We start from the raw sequence: 23,747 nt of genomic DNA, 5'->3' as shown, positions 1-23,747 counted from the left end.
CACGAAACTATGAGCCAAGAGCAGTTTGCAGATCTATTTGCGGAAAGAGTAGCCAATGTCTATGGTTTACCTGAGCGCATCATAGCCGACCGCGATAAGCGTTGGTCCACTGCGTTTTGGAAATCCGTAGTAGCGAATTACGGCAGTGTCATGGCTCTGTCGTCGTCGCATCATCCCCAGACGGATGGGCAGACTGAAATCCTTAATGCCACGATAGAGCAGATGCTGAGGGCGTACGTTGCTTCGGATCGCACGTCTTGGGCCAAATGGCTCAGTGTATTAAATTACTCCTACAACAGTTCTGTGCACTCATCCACGGGTTACTCTCCTCAATTCTTACTAATGGGCTATAAACCTCGGACTTCCACAGTTGGAATTACCCCCGAAGGAGACCCGGTTTCAAGACCGTTCGTGGCTAGTCAATCTGCGGAAGAGTTCATAGGCGAATTAGAATTCCACCGCGCTTCAGCCAGAGATGCGCTTGTACTAGCGCAGGAAAGACAAGCGGCAGCTTATAACAAGGGCCGACGCCCCGTGGACACACTTCAGAAGGGAGACTTAGTCTTAATCAATCCGCATACGCTCAAGCTCGTAGATGTCAAGGGTACAGGTCGGAAGCTAGTCCAGAGGACGATTGGACCCTTTGAGGTCCTAGAACAGATAAATCCTCAAGTTTACCGATTGAAGCTCCCACCTAACTATCCGATGCACCCCGTATTCAACATTGAGCATCTCAAGAAGTACCATTCTTCGCCGGATCGATTCGAAGGAAGGGAGACCCTGCCTAGTACTAGGGAATTAATCTCACATCCAGAGTACGAAGTCGAGTCAATCGTTGGTCATCGTTTAACTACGCAAAAACGGGGCAATCGACGGATGTACCTAGTTCATTGGAAAGGCCACGAGCCAGTAGACGACACATGGGTCTCAGAGTACGACCTCCGCAATGCTCCAGAGCTTACGAGAGCGTACATACGAGCCCATAATCTGTAAAGCTCGATGATATCACCCCGCCACCCATTCCTGTTTGCGCTAGTTTGGTGATTGATTGATGGATAACGATTTGCAACCACCGCCGTCCTTCTTCTTTACTTCCATCATCTTTTAATATCGCGCGGCTTCACTGTGTTGAACTAATTTCTGTACCCTTCGCGCGGCTTGCTCTGCGTTGAAACTATCCTTACACTCTGTAACCATCGCGCGGCTTGTTCTGCGTTGAAACTATCCTTACACTCCTTTATTCTTTCAATCTCTAAATCCCTTTACTTTATTGCTATGCATTCTTACGCTTCAAATTACCGCCCCACTCCAGATTCGCGTGTCACTTCTACCAGGAGGTCCAGCGCAACCAGCTACCTTGCTAGGCCATGCGTTGACTCCAGAATGATTGCGAAGTTACCTAAGTTTGAAATCCAATCACATCGGATCGTACAGCTAGGGGAAGAAGTTTGGGAACTGTGGTCTCCTAACGCACAGCAGCTTCCATTCTTACCCGGCTTGTTGGAGGACCATTTCAGCGTCGACATAGCTAGCCGTCGTTCTGACCGGCGAAGCGATGGGCATTTGGGAAGGTTTGACGCGTGCGTGTCGCCTCAGTTTGCGACTGGCCACCCAAGTTGGGCTCCCCATATTAAACGCGTGCCCACATCGCTATCGGAATGCCCTGAGTTCGCCTGCATCTTAGATGTTACGGACTCGCGTAGTTCTATCCACACCAACTACATTCGAGAACTGCAACAGCGAAACTCCCGCTTAGAAGCACGCATCGAGAATCTTAGAGCCAACAGTCGTCGTGACCCTTCAATCACCTTGGAGGATGTATGGAAGTTCTACAATCCTAACCTCAGGCCAGACGATATCAGCGACCTCCGCTCCATACGATCCTTCGACAAAGCTCTAGACGACGTGACCCTGCTACAGCGGAAATTCAAATTGAAGGCTGCGTGGATAGATTGGGTGGAGCGGCAGCAGACTACCACTTCTTGGTCTCGATCGACGAATCGTCTCCCCGAAATGGCTGATGAGTCGTACATGGGTTGTTGGATCAACGGCCAAGAGGAGGAAGAAATTGATTGGCTTCTGGCGCACCGTATCCCTTGCTTCATCGTACATAAGTTAATGGGAGACAAGTTGGATCGCCTGTTAGACGCGGGACGCGGACCAAAACACACTTCGTTCGTTCGGAACACTCCCATTGAGAATCTAAGCTCCCCCCACAATCGCATCGAAACCTTTCTACGTAGGCAACGGGTAATAATCACCGAATCGGACAACGACGACAACATCGGGAACGAAGAGCCGTCTGATCCGCCCGAGGCGTTATATGCCTCCTTCTCCCTGTTCCATAAAGAATGGTCGAGAGGAGGCCCTGCTCCCATTGCCTATGCGGTGATTCCTAATCCGACCCCTCCTACCCAGCACGCATCAAGTACTTCCCCCTTACTAGGGCTGGACTTCTCTAGCTATGGAGCTGATCCTCTCGATATGGTAGAAGTGGACCCTCGTCGTGTAGCTTGGATTCGACCCCCTCCAGTCATGAGTCCTCTGAAAGGCAAATGGGAGAAATGGGTGGAGAAAAATGTGGAGGGTGAATTATTTGTGACAAGAGTGGGACGTTCTTACGCTGACTTCCACGGTGTCTCATACTTTGACCGATCTCGTAATCGGGAAATCATCCTATTGAGCGATGCACCGATACTTCCTGGAGCCATCTCGAAGACCGAAATATTCGGACTCCCTTGTCCGCGACACTTACATTTCGCAGAAGTACCCCAGAATAAGACACCGCGACCCGCCAAAGCGTCGTCATGGCTGTACTTGACTAAGGACCCAACTCCTGGGGATGTGGGCATGCAAGCAAGGCGTCCTCATGCGGAGGATCTTCCTTTCAAGGACGAATTCAGGACTGGCGCGTCTACTCAACCATCACCACCACCCAGCCCTGGTAATCCAGCGCCACCGCCTCTCCCTTTGCTCTTCAATCCTCTCGACTCCCCGGAGATTGGGGGCGTTCCAGATAGCGAGCGCCCTGTTTCTCCCGTGGACTCCTTGTTGGGATCCCCCCCGGAAGTAGATTGGGGCACAGACCTTGACGAGCCAATGGGACCGCACATACCATCCGAGGCTGCTGAAGACGTAGAGATGGGTACTGTGGACCTGGGAGACGTGCCCTCTCCTCTTCGGAGCCTTCCTAAGTCACCGACAGTCCCACCCCCTACTGTATCCGTTCCCAAACAGCCTTCGCCAACTCCCTCCCCAAGACATCGAGCCGCCTTCGAACCCTCAACGAGTGCGCCCGCACCTGGTGCCCCTCGCTGGAGCCCTTCTCGACGTGGCGGTCGTAAGCATGCGCGTCCGTTATCTCGCTCTCCAACTCCTCCCCGAAGGAGAGGAGATTCTTACCGTCCTCGACCATCCCACAATGTTCGGGAAAGCAACCGTCCCCGCTTCCAACCGCCGACGCCCACTCCTAACGCTTGGTCTACAAGCAATAACCCTTCCAGCCCTTGGGTGCAGTTGCCTAACGCAAACCCTTGGTCAGGACTGGTAGCTACCACTTACATCATGTACTCCTGAGCTGTACCATAGAAGTTCCTGCTTAGCTACCGTGAATGAAATGAAATGAATTTTCATTCATTCACGGCACCTGTTTCATTCTAGATAATTTATTCTGTTTCATTCATTCCTGGCGACTGTTTCATTTTTTTATTTCATTCCACCATGGCAACTGTTTCATTCCTTGCTTCATTCTTCTCAGGTGCCTATTTCATTGTTAGAGCTGGGAAAATGATTATGTAATTGATACAGAATATTTAAGTGCCTTATTTGGCAACAGCATGCCTATCTTGTTGTGTATTTGAGCCTCAAATGCAAAAATACCCCCATATGGCCTCCCACACCACTGCAGTAGGGCACAACACATATCAGGCATAATTGTATATTATTTCCTTATTTAGATGTGTATTAAAACATCGAAATTGTTGCCTGAAAGAATGAAACAAAAATGAAATAACTGCCTGGAAAGAATGAAATGAAAATTCCATGGCAATGAATGAAAAAAAAAAATGAAACAGTTGCCAGGAATGAATGAAACAGAAGAATAAAGCAAAAAATGAAACAGTTGCCATGGTGGAATGAAATTAAAAAAATGAAACAGTCGCCAGGAATGAATGAAACAGAATAAATTTCATTCTTGTCAGTAGAAATGAAGAAAAAATTGAAATGAAATGAAATGAAACAAAAAGTATTTCATTCTCCATGGCAATAGATTAGAATGACTTGGAATGAAACAGTTGCCATGAATGAATGAAAATTCATTTCATTTCATTCACGGTAGCTAAGCAGGAACTTCTATGGTACATGCCAGGTTTTACATGATGTAAATGGCAGCTACTAGTGTGGTCAGCTCCCAACACGTTCTCCGCTGGTTTAAACCCGACACCGTGGGGCCCCCCTCCTGGTTATATGCCTTGGGGTATGAACCCATCAGCCCCTCCGCCGTGGTCCGTTCATTACCCTGGTTACTATCCCTCAGAGCATGCTTCACTATCGGGTTGGCCCCCTCTGGGATTTCCTATGATGCCGCAACACAACTGCGCCTCCTGTCATAATTGCGCCTCTTGTGGTCGTCCTTCAACGTCGACTGGAGAAGGGAACTCGTCTCAGCATCCTTCTGCACCGATAGCGCCATCATTATTAGGTCGTCTCCGATCGCCATCCGCGGTAGACTCGCTTCGCATCGAACCAGTTCCCTTAGCGCAACGATTACGGGATCCAACGCCTTTAGTTGAGCATTTACAACCACCTGCCGCTTCCTTAATGCAGCGAATTCAAGGGCCACCTATGGAATTCGTTCAAGGGTCCTCTTCCGGGCCTCTACAAAGCATTCCGCCAGTACCACTGCAACAACGGCTGGCTGTGAACTTGGAAGACGGGGAAGACGATTTTCCAGAGGAGGATAGGCCCACACCCACTAGTCGTGCACGAAGGAGTCGTAGATCAGGCAGGAAGCAGCATGAGGAGGACCAGCGAAGGATCGAGGAAGGCAAGAAACCGGCAGGAAAGGGCAAGAGGAGGGATCGGCGACGGTAGGAGTCATTCAAGTCTGGATAATTCGAGTCTGCGCGCAGGGGGGCACTGTAATACGGAGTTGAGGATACGCGCAGCCCCGCTTACTAATACTTGACTTATATCTGTTTGTATTGGCATTAGCACACTTAGACATAAACCATCACTATCTTGCTACCAAGCTCAGTGATCAGCGTCCTATGTCCACTGCTGGTAAGACCAAAGGGTGAGCGCCCTGTACAATGCTCCCTCCTCCACAGGATACGAGAGCCCGTCCTCTGGGTTAACGAGGGTCTGCCTAGGACTTCTAGGCAACCCTAGGAGACGAGCGCGACCTCAACAGTCGCGTTCTCTCCAATTACTTCTATTCATCGACACTACACTATGACAAGCTACTACGGTACTACGAGACTCCATCGCACGAAGTCCCCGCACGCACTGAGGTTTCACAGCAGATCTCAAGTGAGGGATACAGGATCGGAATTATGAAAATGTGCTCGAAACAAGACCTTCCAGTGCTGATGGATTTGTAGGTGTAAGTACGAAAGATTGAAGGTATCTATCTATCGAGTGGACATCCGGGCGACTCGCCTTGTCCACTTCGGGGACGACGAGACTTTCCGAATCGTCTTGTAATTAATCAGGCTTTCATGTTTCGACTGTGACTGTGCTTTCGCTCAAAGCCCTCAGTAAAGTTTTCCGCCTGTATTTTTCTTCGAAAGCAACATGTCCAATCTTGAAAATAGGCCTGATTTCAAAGATTGAACAACTGTGGGATCAAACTTGAAGCTTGAAGCCTGCTTGAAGACTGGAGATCATGTAAGTTCGTGCGTCAAAATAAAGTACAACACCTTCATTCCACAAACATCCACGAGCTCTCAGGTGATTCGGTGAATGGTCCCATCGTATTCGTAGCGCTGGATTATTTTTATCTTCGCATGACGCTCCACTAGACCTTGTGACCAATTTTTCCAGGTATGACGATCAGTTCAATCATCACTCAACCAACTTGCGCCCACTAGCGATCAAGACCTGGCGTCTACGTGCAAGAAGTTAACATCCTGGTATTCCGCAGCACTTGCACACAAGAAAGCTATTTGTCTCGTTTTGATGAGGTCTCGCTCGCCAGCGTCGAGTCAATTCAACCCAAGCTCATACGCCATTCGTCAAATTCAGTTTATCTGTCGGCAGTCCACGCCAGCTAGTACGTAAGTCTTGGTTCATGTGACGAATTGTACTCCAGTATCTACTTCCAGGCTGATTTGTGGAGTAATGCGGGCGCTGCGCTTATCTTCGTTCCAAATTTATCACTCGGAGATATCATATTCCGGCTTGGCATGCAACCGTGCGCGAAAAGGTTCCCTCCTCTTCTCTGAAAAGCATAAAAGCTAGCTGTTTTTAAGGTTGGGATCATCACACCCTCGCCTTGCTAAACCATTTGCAACGATGTCTCTCCCCAATGGACTGTACAATTTGAGAGCAATTCCCTTTGCCCAAGTGTATGCCACCGACAACGGCCGCAACGAAATTGTTACTGTCGCCGAGAGAAACCCGTCGACCGTTGAGAGGCAAATTGCAAGTACTTTGTGCATCTCCTCGACGTTTTCTGATACGTTCCGGCCACTAGTGGAATATCCGTGCCGTAGAAGGCAAGCAAGGTGTATACCATATCTCCGTCCACACGTTTGCAGGGCGTGCAGGTTGGGCTTTGAAGGACGATTCCAGCGTCCCCCAAGGCCCCATCATTTCTGGAGAACACATTGCCGAATGGCATATCGAATCTCTGGAAAATGGCCGTCCTTTTGCCCACACGTATGTGTCATTGAATTGTTTCTGCATGTCACCTCAAAGTATTTCCAGCATTCGAGCAGTTACCAAGGCCGTTGGCGCCGCCTATTATGCTGCTACTAACGAGGGCCAAGTATGCGGTTCATGCTCTGTTATCCTCCGCATTGTCTGACTCCTCTGGTGTCTTTAGGTCGTTATCAAGGCATTGCCCCTAACTGACAAGGAGGTACCGTACTGGCAAATTCAACCGCCTCCGATTGTGTAGAGATTTTCAGACGAATAGCAAGAGCTCCAGGGACCGAAATTATGACTCATGTTGCGACTCTTATGGGCTATATTGTATTTAACTTTCGTCAATTGATCTATGTCAATGTTAAAACTCTGTATGATACGTCTGGGCGAGTGGATATTATCGAAAATTATGAAGGCTATGCAGACGTGACTTCCAGTGGTGTCACTGGTGTCGAACTTGAAAGACCCAGAATTCCGTCGGATCCCCCCCAGGCAACCGCTCTTCAGCCTTCCGTTTTTCATGTGACAACCCGACCGACTCCTTGATCACATTTGAATAAAATGTGATCAGGCGTATTTTCGAAGCCTAGGCTTTCTTCACTGCTTCTTCAGTACTATCTCCAGCCGTGAATTTTCTTTTGGATATAGAATTGAAAAATAGATACACAAGGGCACTCCGCCTTTGTGAGTCAATGTGACAACCTCCTATAACTGTTTCCAGAACGATATATCCAGTTGATATGGCGAGAAGAACTATAAACTATATATAATTTCCTCGTCGATGCAACGTCGATGTCACGGTCGCCAGGCTTCTGTAAGATGGCCATATGCACCGCAATGCAACCACTACACCAAAAGGTCGTATAAGTGAAAGATTACTCTTTCACCTACCGGTGCATATATAAGGTAGTGTAGACAGCTGTATTATCTAATACAGCCTTACACCCTCCCCCACTCTATAACATCAACCGGGACCTTCCGATATCTAGTTGTTGTGGGGAGTTACCATATAGGTGACCCCAGGGGATCACACCCTGCAACTTGTCACTTACGACTACAGTTGGTGAGGTTAACCTGCTGGCAATGTAATGTTGCCACCCGCTCGGTTTGAACCGCCAACCTGCTGACAAGCCGTAATCTTTCACTTAATGTAAGATGGCCATATGCACCGCAATGCAACCACTACACCAAAAGGTCGTATAAGTGAAAGATTACTCTTTCACCTACCGGTGCATATATAAGGTAGTGTAGACAGCTGTATTATCTAATACAGCCTTACAGCTTCCGCGTTTCGACTGTTCTTTCGTGAGTTCAGTAAATATTGTCCGCATGTTCTTTTTTTTCAAAAACAACACCTCCGATCTTTGTCCAATCTTGAAGATTATTTTGAACGATTGAACGATTAAACAACTGTAGGCTGACCGTAGGACTTGCCGACTATAATTGCATGCGTCAAAATAAGGTACAACAACAACCTCTATTCCACAAACTTCCACAAGCTCTCAGGTGATTCCATCGCAGTCCGATTCGTAGCGCTGAATCGGGAACCAAAATCCTGGAGAACGCTACCACTTGACCTTGTGACCGGTATGACGATCATTTTCAACCAGCTCGCCGGACGTAATGATCGAGACCTGGCGTCTACGTTATCATTGCAGTGCAAGAAGTTCACATCCTGGTACTCCCCCACAAGTGCACTCGGAGAGTCCTTTACCTCTAAATAACGGACTCTCGCTTTCCATTGTCGAGTCACTGTCGATCTTCTTCCGGAAAGGCATGGAACTTCATACCACCTCAAACGCCATTCGTCAAATTCCGCGATTATCAGGTTATCCGTCAGCATTCCATGTCAGCTAGCACGTAAGTTTTGGTCCATGTGACGACTCATATCTACTTCTACGAACGTTGGGTTGTGGAGTAACGCGAGCGCTGGGCTTGTCTTTGTTCCAAATTTATCACTCGGAGATGTCAAATTCCGACTTGACATGCCACAACGGTGCACGAAAAGATTCCCTCCTCCATTCAAGGAAACATAAAAGCCAGATAGCTTCGAATCTTAGGATCATCACTTCCTCCATTTTAAACCCGAACACTTTGTTAAACATTTACAGCCATGACTATCTCTGATGGACAGTACACTCTGAAAGCAAGTCCCATTGTCGAATACTATGCCACCGACAACGGCCTCAACGAGATCGTTACAATTACTCAGAAAACCACTTCGACTGCTGAGCGGCAAATTGTTAGTACTTTGCGTTTCTCCTCGACGTTTCTGATACGCTTCTGCCGCTAGTGGAATATATATGCCGTAGAAGGCAAGCAAGATGTATACAATATTTATATCGATACGTTTGTGGCGCGTGAAGGCTGGAGCTTGAAGGACGATTCCGTTGTCCCCAAGGGCCCCATCGATACTTCTAGAGAGCGCATTGCGGAATGGCATATCACCCCCCTGGAAAATGGTCGTCCTTTTTCCTACACGTATGTATTATATTCAATTGTTTCTGCATGCCTCCTTATCATATTTTAAGCATTCGACCAGTCACCAAGGCTGTCGGCGTTGACTATTACGTTTCCGCTAACAACGAGTCCCAAGTACGCGTCCATTCTCTGTTATTTTCCGCTTTGGCTGAATCCTCGTGCTTTTAGGTCGTTATTCAGGCGTTGCCCATTGGTGACCCGAATGTACCGTACTGGCAAATCCAACCGCCTCATCATTATTAAGGGTAGAGATTTTCAGATATATAGGAAGAGCTTCAGGGAATCAAATTATGTTTGATGTTGCGACTGTAGGCTGTATTATGATGTTAACTTCCGTCAACTGATATATGTCACAACTGTGTATTGTACATCTATTTATGTGGATATTCTTGAAATCTGTGAGGGCTATACAGACTTTAGGTAGCCGTGTCGAACATCAGGAGATTGGGAGGTACCTAGCCCGACCTATGCATGCGCAGAGATCCAAATTTATCTCTCGGACGTATCATAATCCGGTTTGGCATTTGGAAGTGCGCCAAAACCCCCCTCCTCTCTGGAGTCACAAACACTATTCTGGACCGGCCAACCGGATTTGAACAGGGCTAGCCTGTCCGTGCGTACTTATTTCCACCGCGCGACAGCCCATTTCACCTTTTCAACCTCTGCGTTCTTGAATAAATATCAGACACGTCCCTTACTTGCCTTCTGCGACAAGGTCTGCAATTCTTGAAATCATTTCCTCACTCTGTTATTTCCGCTTCCTCGAAACCGTGTTCAACCCTTTCTTCTTCCTCAAAAACTGACCTGCGTGTATTCATTCTGTTGGCGCACGTAACACTCATCCTCAATTCACAAACAGCCTGAGTTCAATAGTGTCAGACAATGAACGTCTAAGTTTCGCCTTGATTCTCGTTAGAATGACCTGCGATAGGTACAAAAATAAAAGACATACCAAACACCGCTCCCCGCCTTCTCATCAAGGCGCTGGCAGGAAAGTGATATCCGCAAAAACTGGGCGGTGATCGCTAGCCAGCATCCCGTCATCCGACAACACACTTTGAACCACATAAGAATTAGAGGTCCTACAAAGCCCGGGCCGTAAGAAAATAAACCTCATCCCCGACGTCCAGCCGTCAAGGAAAGAAAACTCACCATCCTTTATTACTCCCTCCAAAAATAAAATCAATGCGCGACCAGTCCGAGGTATCACTTGGCCCTCTGAATCCCGTGAACGTTGCGAAATTGGCAGAAACATTCTGTCGCAGTGTCTCCGCACGCAAATCCAACATACGAAAGTGAGGCAGCTGGTCCTGCCTCACGCTATATTTCTTGGCGAACGCCGAGTCGACGGGAAGAGGTGGAGACGCGCCCGTGGTGATTTTATACCCGCCTGAATCTGATCCCGTAGATGTGCTGTTGGGGATCATTCAGGTAGATTTTACAAAGCCCATTGAGGATAAAATGGAATGAGTACCTATTGAAGTCACCCACAATAAAAACGGGGGCTGCAGTATTTACGGCGTCAAATCGGGCTCGAGTCAGCAGGAGTGACGCAGCTACACGGCGCGACTTGTCGGAGTAATGGTCGAGGTGTGTGTTGAATAGCGTAAACGTTTGACTAGGGTTAGAAACCAACCCGAACCGCGCTACTGTACAAAGGCGATGACATCCAGCGCCTGGGTATCTTGATGGCTCGAAGGGAGCTTCACTGAAATCACGCCTTCATTTATTTCCTGCCAATGACGAAAGCGGGCTGACATACGAGAGCCAGAAATTATCATTCGCGATCAACTGGAGCTCAGACCTGAATGAAAGATCAGTCAAGAAGCGCGAAGTGAATTTAAAATGCGAGGATGGATGTACGTTTTATAGAAAATAGGGCAGAATTCTCCCGCTTTGACTCCATCGTCACGACCGACGCCGACCTGTGAAAAAATTCAATATAACCTTAAATTACAGTAGTTGCCAATGACTACGCTCCCATGCCCAGCCGTCCCCGAGCAGCTCAGCAACATCGGTCACTTGGCGGAATAAAGCCTCTTGGAAAGCTATCCAAATATTTGTTGAGACGCAGTTCAGTTTCTGTGAATTTGGACAGAAGGAAGGAGGGGCTGACCAGCCAGGATTGCCCCCTCGTCGAGAATATGGTTAGCGACGCGGATTCGGCGGGCGCTCCATGGTTGTTCGCCCTTCAAGCTCTGGAATGCGACTTCTTTGAGAGGGTCTGTGTTGAGTAAAGCATCTAGGGACTGTTGAATACTGATGTTGTCAGGCTTGCAGTCATAGCGGATGTTGAAGGTCGCGATGCGCATGGTAATCGATGAAGAAAGAGACGTGCCAAATTGAGGAGCACGTGGCTGAGCGACAAAAGCTTATGGAAAAACAGTGGAGAAACGGAAGTCAATTATTCGCAAGTACATACTCAAGCAAGTCATTGCTAAATCATATACGTGACAGTCCCTCCACTGAGGAGGTTATTGCCGTTGTAGTAACGAGCTGTAATCATCTGGCCTCCATTATAATCCTTCGTCCTATTCCACAGAAGCCAAATCAGATCGACATCAAACCAAGGCTTCTCGGAAAAACTTACGTCGCTTGACAGTTCTCAAACTTCTTGATATTGGCGTCGCTTTTCCACGCCTTCTGGATCCTAGCCGTAATCTTCCCTTCCCAGCTCCCACAGTTGATACACTGGATGCTGAGCGACGACTTCGCATTAGCTTTGTCGATCGTTTTCTGCTCGGTCCTGCTGGCTTTTATCAATGCTTTCCTCTTCTTCTCTTCCTCTTTCTGCTTCTTCTCTTCAGGGGTGGACTTGCTGAACCTGGGGATATCCATACAATAAGCGACAACGCTTCAAGCGACGCGACACAGGGGATATGACACGTACAGACCACGCTCCAAGAGGTCCTCCAAGTCACGCGCGTCGAGTTCGTCAAACTCTCGCATCTCGAGGAGGTCGTCATCAAAGCCGCGCATTTCGAGCTCGTCGTCAAAGTCACGCGTTTCAAGCTCATCATCAAAGGCCCGCATTTCGAGCTCGTCAAAGTCCCGCATTTCGAGGGCGTCAGCAAAGTCGTACTCGCGAGCGAACATCAAGCCTTCCCCCTCATCGTAACCACGTTCCTTGGGCAAGTTAGCGCAAAGAAATTGGCTTAGTCAGAGGGAAGCGCGTACCATTAATGCCGCGGCGTCGATGGATGGATACGCAGCGACGAAAGAGGCCAGGAGGGACACAAGGGGCACAAGGGCGAGGAATTTCGGTTGCATAGTGAGGAGAGAATGAGGGGGTAGGGAAGGTAGTCAAGATAGTTTGTCGAGAAAAACGAGAAAAGGCGAGTGCGCTGCACGGATTTATGTAGGTGACGGACAGAGAACCAGCTCACGTCGGTAAGGAAAAATCCTTGAAAGTTGGGAGGCTTTTATAGCTTTCTATAAATGTACCGTCGGGATGTTACGGCATTGGTCAGCCATATTTGCTGCCTTCACTGCGGGGATGTGGCTTGTTTATTCTCTGGATAAGTCGTGATCGGTGCATTCTGATTGGTCAATCACGACTTATTCAGGATATATCCGATGGATATACAAGCCCACTCCCGCAGTGCTTGGTGATGCGAGTACTGCGGAGTTGCAGGGACTAGGGACTCGGAGTTGCTCAGCGCTCACTGTCAGCAGCTGTCAGCGCTCGCGCTCAGGAGTCAGGATCATCAGTTGATGCACCTATGTAAGTACTTACAGTCGCGGACAGCCAAAGTCAACAAAATTGATATCTTGGGAAGGACTAAACATTTTGACATTCTGACTTCAGATTCGAACTCAGGATGTGAAAATACGTCCAAAAACACCTCTTTGAAGTTTTTCCCACGAGAAATTGGGTTGGCCAAAATTTTGGACTATTTTTGTCGTTTAGTAGGGCTCTTCAGCGGCTCTTGAGACCCCCTTGGCAGGCTCCCAATGCCAGAGGTGACTGAAAAATTTAGTGGCTCTTGCCAAACATTATAATTCTGATTGGAAATCAATGATATACAATTTGCTAAAGGTGGGGAGGGGAGGGGGGTCAAAGAGACAGGGTTTATTGAGGGTCCAAAGGGGTGGGAAGACCCTGAATTGCCATTTTCGGTAGTTTAAAATCATTTTTTTCTACAAAAACGGCTCATCAGAATTCCACCAAAGTCCAGGATCAGATGCAGCTTTAAAAAAGAAGTCAATTGTGCTATTTTTCATGATTTTAGGGGTCCATTTAAGGGTCGGCCAATATTTTTGGGGTAAATTTTCTCATTTCATCGATTTTGAAAAATTGGCTCGTGGAAATCCACCTACAGTTACCACATCACGGGTCTAATTAGATCAGGTCACTCCTTGATTGACCCAGTCTAAGGGGAGGACTTTGATGTTTCCTCCCTCTGTCCAGTTAATTGTTGAATATCTCTTGGGGACTTCGACATATTTCCTTCCTACTCACTGGTAACAACAGCTCATTGCCGGTGTCTTCCCATGCCATTCCCAGGACCTTTCCCATGACCTTCCGCTCCCGCCCATCACATCTATTTCAGGATCATCATCAATCTTCCCATCATGTCGTCTGTCCCTCCCCTCCCACCGTCGTCTTACACAGCGAGCTCGCTGTCCCCCTTCCCTTTTGCCTTTAAATACCGTAAAAATCACCATAAATTAGTATACAATGTTCAATGTCATTATGTTCTTATTCTATCTTGTTGGGTTCAAACATGCCCTCACATAATCATGTTTGCATGCCAGTCACGGTTGTATCAAAAGACTACGAGGTAAACTACAAGGGAGGTGGTATGAAGGCAATGTAATTAGGTGGTAGGTATACAACAGAAGAACTTGGCTCTTCAGCCATCGGACTCCTCTTCCGTGTCAATGAATTCGTTGCTTTTTGGAGCAGCAGGCGGGAGCGTCCCCAGAATGCGACTGGCTTTCTTCGCCGCGGAGGGGGTGACCTTGGATTTCCTTGACGTCCCAGCAGCTTTGGACTTGTTGCCTGCAGCCGTGGATCTCTTGGTGCTTGCAGCCGACTTGTGCTTCTTGGTGGGCCCCGGTCTTTCATTCTCCTGGTTGTCGTCCTCGTCCTCCTCATCCTCCTGATCTTCTTTGTCGTTAGTAGCCATGGTGTGCTTCCGCTTCTTTCCTTTGTCCGACCGCTGCTTGCGCTTCTTACCGGTTGACTGTCCTCCTTCAATGTCAACCTCCAGTGCGGCGGCGTGTTCTTGTCATTGTTGCTTGGACAGGGTCACCCATTTGCATGTCGATACAGTAAGGGCCTTTTGAAGCTCCCTAGCAGTGGTGGTGGTGGTGAGCTGATGAGGGTTTACGAAAGGGATTCCGGCAGGCCAGCCCAGTAGCTGGACATGGTGTTTCTGTACGATGGAGGTTCGGTAGTTCAAGTAGTTCATACCAAGGTTTGGTATGTTGGTGATCATACCTATAGAATCTAAATTAGTCTCGGGGAGGCATTCACATTTAAGTACTTACATAGTCCCCTCTTTATCAGAGTGGCACATTCGTTTTGAGCGGTCTGAAGGTTGTCAGGCACCTTGAAATCTGGGATGGAGGTATGAAGTCAACCAGCTGCATGGCACGGAAAATCTGCAGAGCTTACTTTGTTTCTGGTTGCAGACCCACTGCTGAAACTTGCTACACACGTCCACGGCCTCCATGTTGAAGACGTCGAGAAAAAATGTTGCAGAGTCATTAAACTGCACAATGGTGTCGGCGAAGTCATCGTGAATGTGGCCTTTCGCAAACAGGGCAATGCCCGTCACGCCCGTTCGCATGCCTAAGTTCATGATCTGGTAACATCATCAAGGGTTAGTAGAGGACACATAGACTGTAGACGCAGGAAGGGCTTACCTTGTCTGTTATTGACGCGGCCATCGCTCTAGCATCAGCATAGGCTGTGGTGTTACTTGATCTTGAGCCCATGGTCCTGACCTCTCGGGAATCCTTGAGCATTTGCATAGCCTCGCTTATGTGACTCTTTGAGAAGGCGTCATTGTCCATTCCATGTCTCACTGTCTCCTGGATATCTTTGAGGGTGTGGCGGTCACCAGGGCCAAGGTCTGCGGGGAAATAATAAATAGTATTAGTGAGCTTGCCAAAGAGGAAGAGTGAGGCCAACATTACCGGAATTCATCTCATTCGATGCCATATGAACAAGTGCGTTGAAGGTGTTGGGTTCACAGCGCTTCTTGTAGTGGGTCTCTCCATTGACAAGGTTACGGATGGTCTTCTCAGTAACGCAGAGGCGTTCCGAGAGTTCTTTTATCTCGCTGTCTTGACTCTTGACAATGGCATCGACGCCATCTCTCAAATTGCTCGCTTTTTCAGCCCTCTCTGCCACCTTCACGGCCTCATGTAACTTGGCTGCGTCGGTCTTGGATCCACGTACTCGAAACCTCGGTTCTTGTACGTCCTTCAGGGGATGTCGTCCTGCAAAGGAGGTAGCACCTCCTGTGTCAACGAAAACTCGGGTTGATGATAGAGTTGCTACACTGTTCAAGGACGAAGGAATTGGAGGGATTGTCATCAAGGGTCTGGCTGGTTGCTCAGGCTGTGTAATGAACAGAGCTGAGAGTGGTGGGGATGAATTCGCAGGTGGTGAAAGGCCTGGAAGAATAACCGTGGGACCTAGCTCAGAAGGGAGGACAATGTCAACGAGGGGAGGTTGAGAGGTGATAACAGGCACGTGATTCGAAGGCGTAGGAGAAGGCGAGTGAATTAGCAAGCAAAGATCCATGTTGAGCTCAAGATAGAATTGAATTTTATTTTAATTTATCTGGGGCGACTTTGATGCTCAACATAGAATGTGCATCACGTCGACAATGCACCATAGACCACCACACAGCGGTGGACTTAATTGTCACATGACATTCATCACATACAGCAACAATGAACATGACAGTTCAAACCAATTTTAGAACTCAGCAAAACCAACCAACCTTCCTTTCCCCCTCAGTCGTGACTCGCCTCCAAACTTTTGTTACGACTTTCTTCCCTCTCATGCTATTTCTCGGTAAGGCCTCCCTGCTATTCTTTGTTTTTCCATCTTTTGACATGCCCCTTTCAACGACCAAATCAGAGCTGGCCCGTCATTCCCTGAAATGGGCAACGTCATAGGAGATGATGTATCTGACTTGGAAGACGAGCAGAGTGTTCAAGGCGGCACCAGCAACATCCCACCCCGTTCATCGAAAAAGGGGAAAGTCGCCTACAACATTTACTATGGCAGAACGACAGGTGTATTCACACAATGGTTTGTCACGTCGTCTTTCTTTTATACTTATTCTGATCAGTTAGGAGTTCGGCAGCATCACAAGTCAAGTCTTTCCCTGGGAGTGTCTACGAAGGCTTCTCGAATATCCCAGCGGCCATTGCTGCATGGGAATATGCTGTGTCCAATAAAACAGTAGGGCCACATGCTGGGCCGCCCAACACCCCAAGGAGGCAAGTACACCACAACACGATGGCGAACACCACTACTGTGGTAGTACCGTCCACGCCGTCTCGTCAGGTAACGAGAACTACTCCGTCTACCCCGACTCCCCTCCCTACCAATCTTACCACCCCTACCTCGCCGATAGCATCAGCTTCTTCCTCAAACATCTCATCGGATCCACCATCCTCTCGCGGCTCAGAGGCTCATCTGGCTGCTATTGTAGCTGTGATGGATAACTTGTGCATCACAGCCTACTATGTCGTTGTCCGCGGGAAGGTGCCTGGTGTCTATTCTACCACGTTCGTTGTCTACACTTCCTCTTTCAGCCCTCTGACATCTGAAATTAGTGCGTCTGCACTTGCTGCTCTTGGTACCGACCCCCGCGGTCTTTGTTGCTTGGTTGCAAAGAAAGCCGATGCTGATGCAATGTTTGTTGCACAGTCGATGACTGGTAATATTGAGCGCTTGGAGTAGTACCAGTCCAGACCGTCGTAGCTTATTGTCTCTGTTCCTAACACATAACATGAATTATATTTGTCCCCATTGAACTTGGCTGGAGATTTGAGTATAAGAAAAGTCAATGGATTTCCGATGACTTGTTGATTGTTGAAAATAACATGCGCTCTTACCATATTGGGACATCACAGTGACCGACGCTTTTACTGAACCATATCAAAGAAGCAATTTCAAGGCTGCGGATATTCCGGCATTGATGCAAGCCTTCAAGGCTGTCTAATTTCAGCTTTTGAATAAATAAATCGATCTGCTTGAGCTTGTGGAGATCTATTTCCTTTTTCACCTCACCGTTGAATCAGGGAGATTTAAATAAAAAGAATGAAGATGAAGACTTATGTTCCGGGAATTATATGTGACTCTATGTATCTTTGCGAGGCTGGGTATTTATCCTCAAGACTAGGAGACCATTTGTCGGCACTCTATAAAATAATCTCTTTTATTTAATCTGAAGCCGGCAAGCTCTGGCAACAACCTAATATTAACTTTTCATTCAATCTATGATTCCAATAGATGGCCCAGGTTACTTTGTAGTGGACAAGCTTACTTTTGCTATTTTTGGAGGTTATGAAAATCTGGGTATTTTGAGGAAGCGTCGTGAAGACGAGAAGAACTTGCACACTATATATTCTAGACAGTGGGAAAAAAGATCTTTGGAATACTGACATTCCTCCCTTCAAAACCTGCTTAAAATAAAAGAATTTGTGAGGTAGGTGATTGAGATAATGCAAAAGGTGCTCCGAATGTACAAGATGGCATCAAGGTTTCGTTCTGAGTTAATCATAAAGGCCATACATCAACCATACATAGCCCTTCAATAAATTGCATATTGTTATTCTGAGTGGAAATTCAAATGTCAGTTGGTTCATTGATTATCTTTCTAGAACTGCACATTTTTCTATTTACTCAGAATGATCTACAAATGATATGGTATTACATGGGGCCCTCTATTTCGACAATTTCATGAGCGAAGTGACAATCACAACAGCAGTGTCACATACTTGTGACTGGCACCACTCCATTATGCCGCCCCGCAAAGGAACTTGTATCTGTGGCACGTCATCCAATGGTGTGAAGTATTCTGGAAGAGTCATGACACCGTCGCAAGCTCTGAAATACTGTGAACGAGGACAACAGGATCTCACTGATCGCATGCTCACAATGGATGACGCACAACGACAAAAGTTTGACCATCTTAGAGAGCTCGAAGCCAATGACGCACTAGTAGCTGCCATTTACATCATGTAAAACCTGGCATGTACCATAGAAGTTCCTGCTTAACTACCGTGAATGAAATGAAATGAATTTTCATTCATTCACGGCACCTGTTTCATTCCAAGTCATTCTCATTCATTGCCATCGAGAATGAAATACTTTTTGTTTCATTTCATTTCATCTCAATTTTTTCTTCATTTCTACTGACAAGAATGAAATTTATTCTGTTTCATTCATGCCTGGCGACTCTTTCATTTTTTTAATTTCATTCCACCATGGCAACTGTTTCATTTTTTGCTTTATTCTTTCGTTTCATTCATTCCTGGCAACTGTTTCATTTTTTTCATTCATTCATTGCCATGGAATTTTCATTTCATTCTTTCCAGGCAGTTATTTCATTTTTGTTTCATTCTTTCAGGCAACAATTTCGATGTTTTAACACACATCTAAATAAGGAAATAATATACAATTATGCCTGATATGTGTTGTGCCGTACTGCAGTGGTGTGGGAGGCCATATGGGGGTACTTTTGCATTTGAGGCTCAAATACACAATGAGATAGGCATGCTGTTGCCAAATAAGGCACTTAAATATTTTGTATCAATTACATAATCATTTTCCCAGCTCTAACAATGAAATAGGCACCTGAGAAGAATGAAGCAAGGAATGAAACAGTTGCCCTGGTGGAATGAAAGAAAAAAATGAAACAGTCGCCAGGAATGAATGAAACAGAATAAATTATCTAGAATGAAACAGGTGCCGTGAATGAATGAAAATTCATTTCATTTCATTCACGGTAGCTAAGCAGGAACTTCTATGGTACAGCTCAGGAGTACATGATGTAAGTGGTAGCTACCAGTCAATGACGACTGGCAGGATGAGCCCTACAACGCCATGGACGTAGATTCCATTTTGGAAGGAACAGCCGTGGTCGATCTTAGCCACAAAGGAGGTGAGTTCTATGAGCTTGTGGAACATTCTGTCAAGGCTACCTCAAAGCAAGCTTGAATTCTCGGATTCAGACTTTTCTAACCCTTATTACTTTTCTAGAAAGCGCTGTGTTGATACCAGGACCCGACACGATCAGGTGCATCGAAGAAACGAAGCTTTCGATGTCCAGATAGAAGCAATGATGGATGCTTACCTTGCTTGGTTCTCTTCTTTAGGAGATGCAGGTTTAGCAAACAATGATCCCCCTTCTTCGTCTTGTGTGCTTCAAGGATATTATCCTGTTAAGGTGCTAGATACATATGGTAAGTTGGTTTCTGTCATCTCAGACGTCATCTGTCGTCTTGTTGCTGATTGAAATATTTTCCTTTAAGCTTCGAGCAGGAGGAAGGTTGCTTTGCGTGAAGGCGACTTCAGTGTGCCCGCCGCCTTTGTATGTGAAGGAATCATTCCTTGTGCTCCACATCTGGCAACTCTTGCCATTACCGTACATGTCCTTGAGCTTTACCGCATTGCCAGCCTCCGCTGCCCCCATCTCGCAATCAATTCTTTTGTCAAGGCGCTCTGCGATCTCCACGGTGTTCCCTTCCGCCCATATCTCCGCAAGCAATTCTCCATTTGCTTTGATGTCTACCTTGCCATTCTCCTCTGCGTGGATCAACGGATCCAAATTTCTCTCAAGCGCGACGATCCAGGCTGGAGGCTTCGTCACACCTGTCCGGCTTGCACCTACAAGCTCACTGAAGAACCCAAGCTTCTCTTCAGCATCCTCGTCACTATGGATGGCAACGACTCACTCAAACACGTTCAACGTCGAAAAGCACCACCAGTAGATCCAGGAGATGGAGCCCCAGTGATCGGACAGCCCAACGAACGCAAGGACGAGAGGACAGTGGCACCGGGGTACTACATTACACGAGAGCAAGTGGACCTCTGGAGCCAGGAGCTTGTGCTGGAATGGATAAAAGAGCATGAGAATGACACTGACATCGTGAGATTTTTTCTCATGGTTGGTCGGCTTTTTTTTGACAGTTCTCATCTAGCCAAGCAAGGCTGAGGAGTCTACTCCTTGCGAGGGCCGGTGGAAGAACATGGCAAACGACATGAATGAAAAAACTCAAGGCATGTACGACGAAACAGGGGGTTTCCTGTCTTTCTGCCGCCATGGTTTTGTTCTGGTGATCATTGATATGGTGCAAAGTGGTGAGCTGTAAGCCCTTTTTTTTTTCACTGTGGAACATTGGCCCTGACCGCTATCGACAGCTCCAAATATCCTCTTGCAACTGTCAAAGCCCTGCTCGATGCCTTTGGAATCAACATCGGAGGTGGATATGATATTGGATGCAAATTCGGCATTACGCTCTCCCGCAGCCCACTCGGACCCTGGGCCAAAGGTCTCAACTACAGAGCCTTAGTTGGCTGCTTTCATGGACATGCACACAACCGCCTATGTCAACTCTGTTTCCTTGCCACCTACGTCAAGGGAATGGGTTTAGAAGACCTCGAAGGCAGCGAGCGCTTCTTCTCTAAATCAAATGCGCTCACCTCTGGTATTCGCCATGCGGGGGTTTTCAATCGCAAGCAAAGGATTGTCGGGTTCGTGATACATATGGACCAAAATGAAACATACCAGAACCTGAGTCTGTAAACTTGCCGTTTTTCTGGTCGTTGCTGACTTCATTAATCTAGGTGAATTCTTGATCAATAACTACAAGCAGGCCATCGGAATCCTGAATGGGGAAGCTGCCTTCATCAAACAAATGCGTGATCAAGGCATCGCAAATACGTCTGTCTTCCGGGAATGGCTTGCCGAAGAAAAGACTTACTTGGAAGACCTTTCCAGAGAGCCTCTACAGTGTCTACACGAAACCCTGGCCATGGAGTATTGGCAGAAGCTGGTAAATTTGGGAGCCAGCCAGTAAGTTATATCTTGTCAATGGATTATGTGTTTTGGCTGACCCTGTTTCGAGACGGCGGCTTGCAACAGCGGTGAACGCCTGGATGGTCCTCACTCCTGAGTCGATCACAAAAACTCGGGACCAGACACAATCCCTGGAGACCGAGAGAAGGCACGCGCAGGAAATTGAGGCTAAGGACCTGATCGTCGTGCAAAACCTTGAAGTTTGGATGGGTGTTTTGCACTGCTGGGGCCCTGCCGACGATGAATGGAAGCAAGCGGCAGAGATGGCGGGAAAGAGAAGGTACCAGAGGTGCCTTGATTCACTTGAGGGCCTCGTTGTGGCACGAATGTTCAAACTCACCAAAATGAACATGTCTCAAACTGGTGTGTGGCTGCCCCTTACTTTTATCTATGTAACACTAATGTCATAACCAGGGTATAAGCTCCGTAAACATATAGGCAATGCCCTCAAGTCACGTTCCAAGGCGGTACACACCGCCCTCCAAAACTACAACGTCGCCGCTCAGGCTCTCGTTCCCCCACGAGCCCCATTGTCATGGGACAACATCGTGGAGTACGCCTTCCTCTCCGACTCCGACCTTCTCTCCGACACGCGCTCAGATGTGCGCCTCAAGGTCTGGGCAAAACCTGCTTCTCGGGTTCTAATGGATCAGCATTTCAAGATGGAACAAGTCAGGGAGGAGATCGCAAGGCTCAACGTTGAAATTCCTCGGCTCACCATGTATATATGTGACGAGGAGGCCTTTCTTCTGCAGCACGAGGAGTCTTTACGAGACACCGACCCCCCATTATCTCGCCAACTTCATCTCCGCCGCCTCAAACTCATCCGATCCAACGACCTTCATTTGCACTGGCTGGAAAAGCTTGCCATCTTTCCAGGCTTCTGCGGCACCATAGCGCCTGGAACTGCGTTAGACGCTGTCACTGAGTGGGCTGACAACCTCAATAGACCCACACCACAGGACCCGGAGCAGGAGGAGGAAGAAGGGGGGGAGGAGGAGGAGGAGGAACTTGCAGCAGCAGAGGCAGCAAATGCCTTCTGCCTTGTTGTAGAAGTGGTCCCACTTATAACTTAGATCTTTATATTGTTGCAAACATTATATACTAATTTATGGTGATTTTTATGGTATTTAAAGGCAAAAGGGAAGGGGGACAGCAAGCTCGCTGTGTAAGACGACGGCGGGAGGGGAGGGACAGACGACATGATGGGAAGATTGATGATGATCCTGAAATAGACGTGATGGGCGGGAGCGGAAGGTCATGGGAAAGGTCCTGGGAATGGCATGGGAAGACACCGGCAATGAGCTGTTGTTACCAGTGAGTAGGAAGGAAATATGTCGAAGTCCCCAAGAGATATTCAACAATTAACTGGACAGAGGGAGGAAACATCAAAGTCCTCCCCTTAGACTGGGTCAATCAAGGAGTGACCTGATCTAATTAGACCTGTGATGTGGTAACCGTAGGTGTGGAAATCAAAGCATTGAGTCCTAATCTTCACGTTTCTGCAATAAAAAGTACTATTGAAGGTTGTGCAGGGTCCTCATATCACGATCATAAAATTAGTTGACTTTGGCTGTCCATGACTGTAGGAGTCTCGAATCTACTTCCAGCCTCCAGGCTTAATTGTGGAGTAATAACGGGGGCGCTGTGCTTGTCTTCGTTCCAAATTTATTACTCGAAGATATCATATTCTAGCTCGGCATACAACTGTGCACGAAAGGATCCCCCTCCTACGGTAGGCAGGAGCGCCGCGGTTCAATTTCGAAATTCGATTTCTGATGAACCGAGGTGATGGAACCCTAACCCAACCCATAAATGGTCATGTGACCTACACACATATAGTATTTGGCTGTCTACCAACACTGCGCACTTGCTTCACGTCGCGCAAAACCTCGCCACTGCTCCACGTACAGGCAGAATTAGAACTAATTATATGTCTATTTAAGCTAATACCTGAAAAATCATGCAATTAAGGTATCTGAATTCATAAAGTAAGCAGAGTCCACTTCAGAATTGAGCAGAAGTTAATTCTCATCATAATTTCCGATTCATATCTTTTGACTCAAGTATGATATGAGAGGGAAATCAGTTTGATAGCAATTGGAGAGAGGGTCCCAGAATTTTCAAGCCTGCTGGGAATGGAACTTTCCAGAGAATGTCTATCTACCATTTAAATATTTAAGTTTCATCTGGAGGGGATTTACTCATAATATTTTGTTACTAAATATACTAATTCAATAACAAGCCACTGCTCATGCCTTGGTGCACATTATAAATTTACTCTCCATATTTTGTTTGCCATCCCCTGGTCATGAGGACACTTAGTCCATTTTCCTCCATGCT

The 23,747-nt window shown here is 47.3% G+C and overlaps 7 protein-coding genes across 7 annotated transcripts; 5 read left to right on the top strand and 2 right to left on the bottom strand.

Moving 5' to 3' along the window:
• Window positions 1–1,275: 1,275 nt before the first annotated feature.
• Window positions 1,276–3,576, top strand: LACBIDRAFT_311137 (uncharacterized protein; the record flags this gene model as incomplete). The annotated part of the gene is made up of 1 exon (XM_001876821.1): window positions 1,276–3,576. One exon carries the CDS (start codon window positions 1,276–1,278, stop codon window positions 3,574–3,576), a length of 2,301 nt encoding a protein of 766 aa, XP_001876856.1.
• A 776-nt stretch (window positions 3,577–4,352) lies between these two features.
• LACBIDRAFT_323166 (uncharacterized protein) lies at window positions 4,353–7,120 on the top strand (the record flags this gene model as incomplete). Its single annotated transcript, XM_001876820.1, has 13 exons — window positions 4,353–4,355; window positions 4,390–5,087; window positions 5,255–5,293; window positions 5,328–5,349; window positions 5,460–5,596; window positions 5,875–5,886; window positions 6,043–6,119; window positions 6,143–6,275; window positions 6,311–6,412; window positions 6,471–6,646; window positions 6,714–6,879; window positions 6,928–6,988; window positions 7,046–7,120. The coding sequence occupies 13 exons, from the start codon at window positions 4,353–4,355 to the stop codon at window positions 7,118–7,120; spliced, it is 1,701 nt and encodes a 566-aa protein (XP_001876855.1).
• A 1,860-nt stretch (window positions 7,121–8,980) lies between these two features.
• Window positions 8,981–9,591, top strand: LACBIDRAFT_311135 (uncharacterized protein; the record flags this gene model as incomplete). The annotated part of the gene is made up of 4 exons (XM_001876819.1): window positions 8,981–9,109; window positions 9,161–9,348; window positions 9,399–9,462; window positions 9,517–9,591. The coding sequence occupies 4 exons, from the start codon at window positions 8,981–8,983 to the stop codon at window positions 9,589–9,591; spliced, it is 456 nt and encodes a 151-aa protein (XP_001876854.1).
• A 647-nt stretch (window positions 9,592–10,238) lies between these two features.
• On the bottom strand, window positions 10,239–12,732 carry LACBIDRAFT_292661 (uncharacterized protein; the record flags this gene model as incomplete). Its single annotated transcript, XM_001876352.1, has 10 exons — window positions 12,526–12,732; window positions 12,239–12,474; window positions 11,939–12,172; window positions 11,815–11,879; window positions 11,465–11,719; window positions 11,306–11,396; window positions 11,111–11,152; window positions 10,501–10,761; window positions 10,405–10,430; window positions 10,239–10,270 (listed from the first exon to the last, which is right to left on the bottom strand). The coding sequence occupies exons 1-10, from the start codon at window positions 12,616–12,618 to the stop codon at window positions 10,239–10,241; spliced, it is 1,335 nt and encodes a 444-aa protein (XP_001876387.1). The 5' UTR covers window positions 12,619–12,732.
• Window positions 12,733–14,204: 1,472 nt separating this feature from the next.
• Window positions 14,205–16,108, bottom strand: LACBIDRAFT_323163 (uncharacterized protein; the record flags this gene model as incomplete). The annotated part of the gene is made up of 6 exons (XM_001876351.1): window positions 14,205–14,558; window positions 14,607–14,794; window positions 14,845–14,913; window positions 14,972–15,161; window positions 15,223–15,431; window positions 15,496–16,108. 6 exons carry the CDS (start codon window positions 16,106–16,108, stop codon window positions 14,205–14,207), a joined length of 1,623 nt encoding a protein of 540 aa, XP_001876386.1.
• A 364-nt stretch (window positions 16,109–16,472) lies between these two features.
• LACBIDRAFT_323162 (uncharacterized protein) lies at window positions 16,473–17,281 on the top strand (the record flags this gene model as incomplete). Its single annotated transcript, XM_001876818.1, has 2 exons — window positions 16,473–16,608; window positions 16,665–17,281. 2 exons carry the CDS (start codon window positions 16,473–16,475, stop codon window positions 17,279–17,281), a joined length of 753 nt encoding a protein of 250 aa, XP_001876853.1.
• Window positions 17,282–19,429: 2,148 nt separating this feature from the next.
• Window positions 19,430–23,327, top strand: LACBIDRAFT_323161 (uncharacterized protein; the record flags this gene model as incomplete). Its single annotated transcript, XM_001876817.1, has 14 exons — window positions 19,430–19,487; window positions 19,702–19,788; window positions 19,858–20,474; window positions 20,527–20,693; window positions 20,747–21,123; window positions 21,173–21,401; window positions 21,454–21,767; window positions 21,843–22,453; window positions 22,541–22,572; window positions 22,640–22,721; window positions 22,846–22,863; window positions 22,994–23,034; window positions 23,100–23,139; window positions 23,247–23,327. The coding sequence occupies 14 exons, from the start codon at window positions 19,430–19,432 to the stop codon at window positions 23,325–23,327; spliced, it is 2,754 nt and encodes a 917-aa protein (XP_001876852.1).
• Window positions 23,328–23,747: the final 420 nt, after the last annotated feature.

This window comes from Laccaria bicolor, genomic scaffold, assembly GCF_000143565.1.
Source record: "Laccaria bicolor S238N-H82 LACBIscaffold_4 genomic scaffold, whole genome shotgun sequence".
In the NCBI taxonomy this organism is placed as follows: Eukaryota; Fungi; Basidiomycota; class Agaricomycetes; order Agaricales; family Hydnangiaceae; genus Laccaria; species Laccaria bicolor.
The sequence above is the reverse complement of the archived record's forward strand: the minus strand, read 5'-3'. Positions and strand labels throughout refer to the sequence as shown.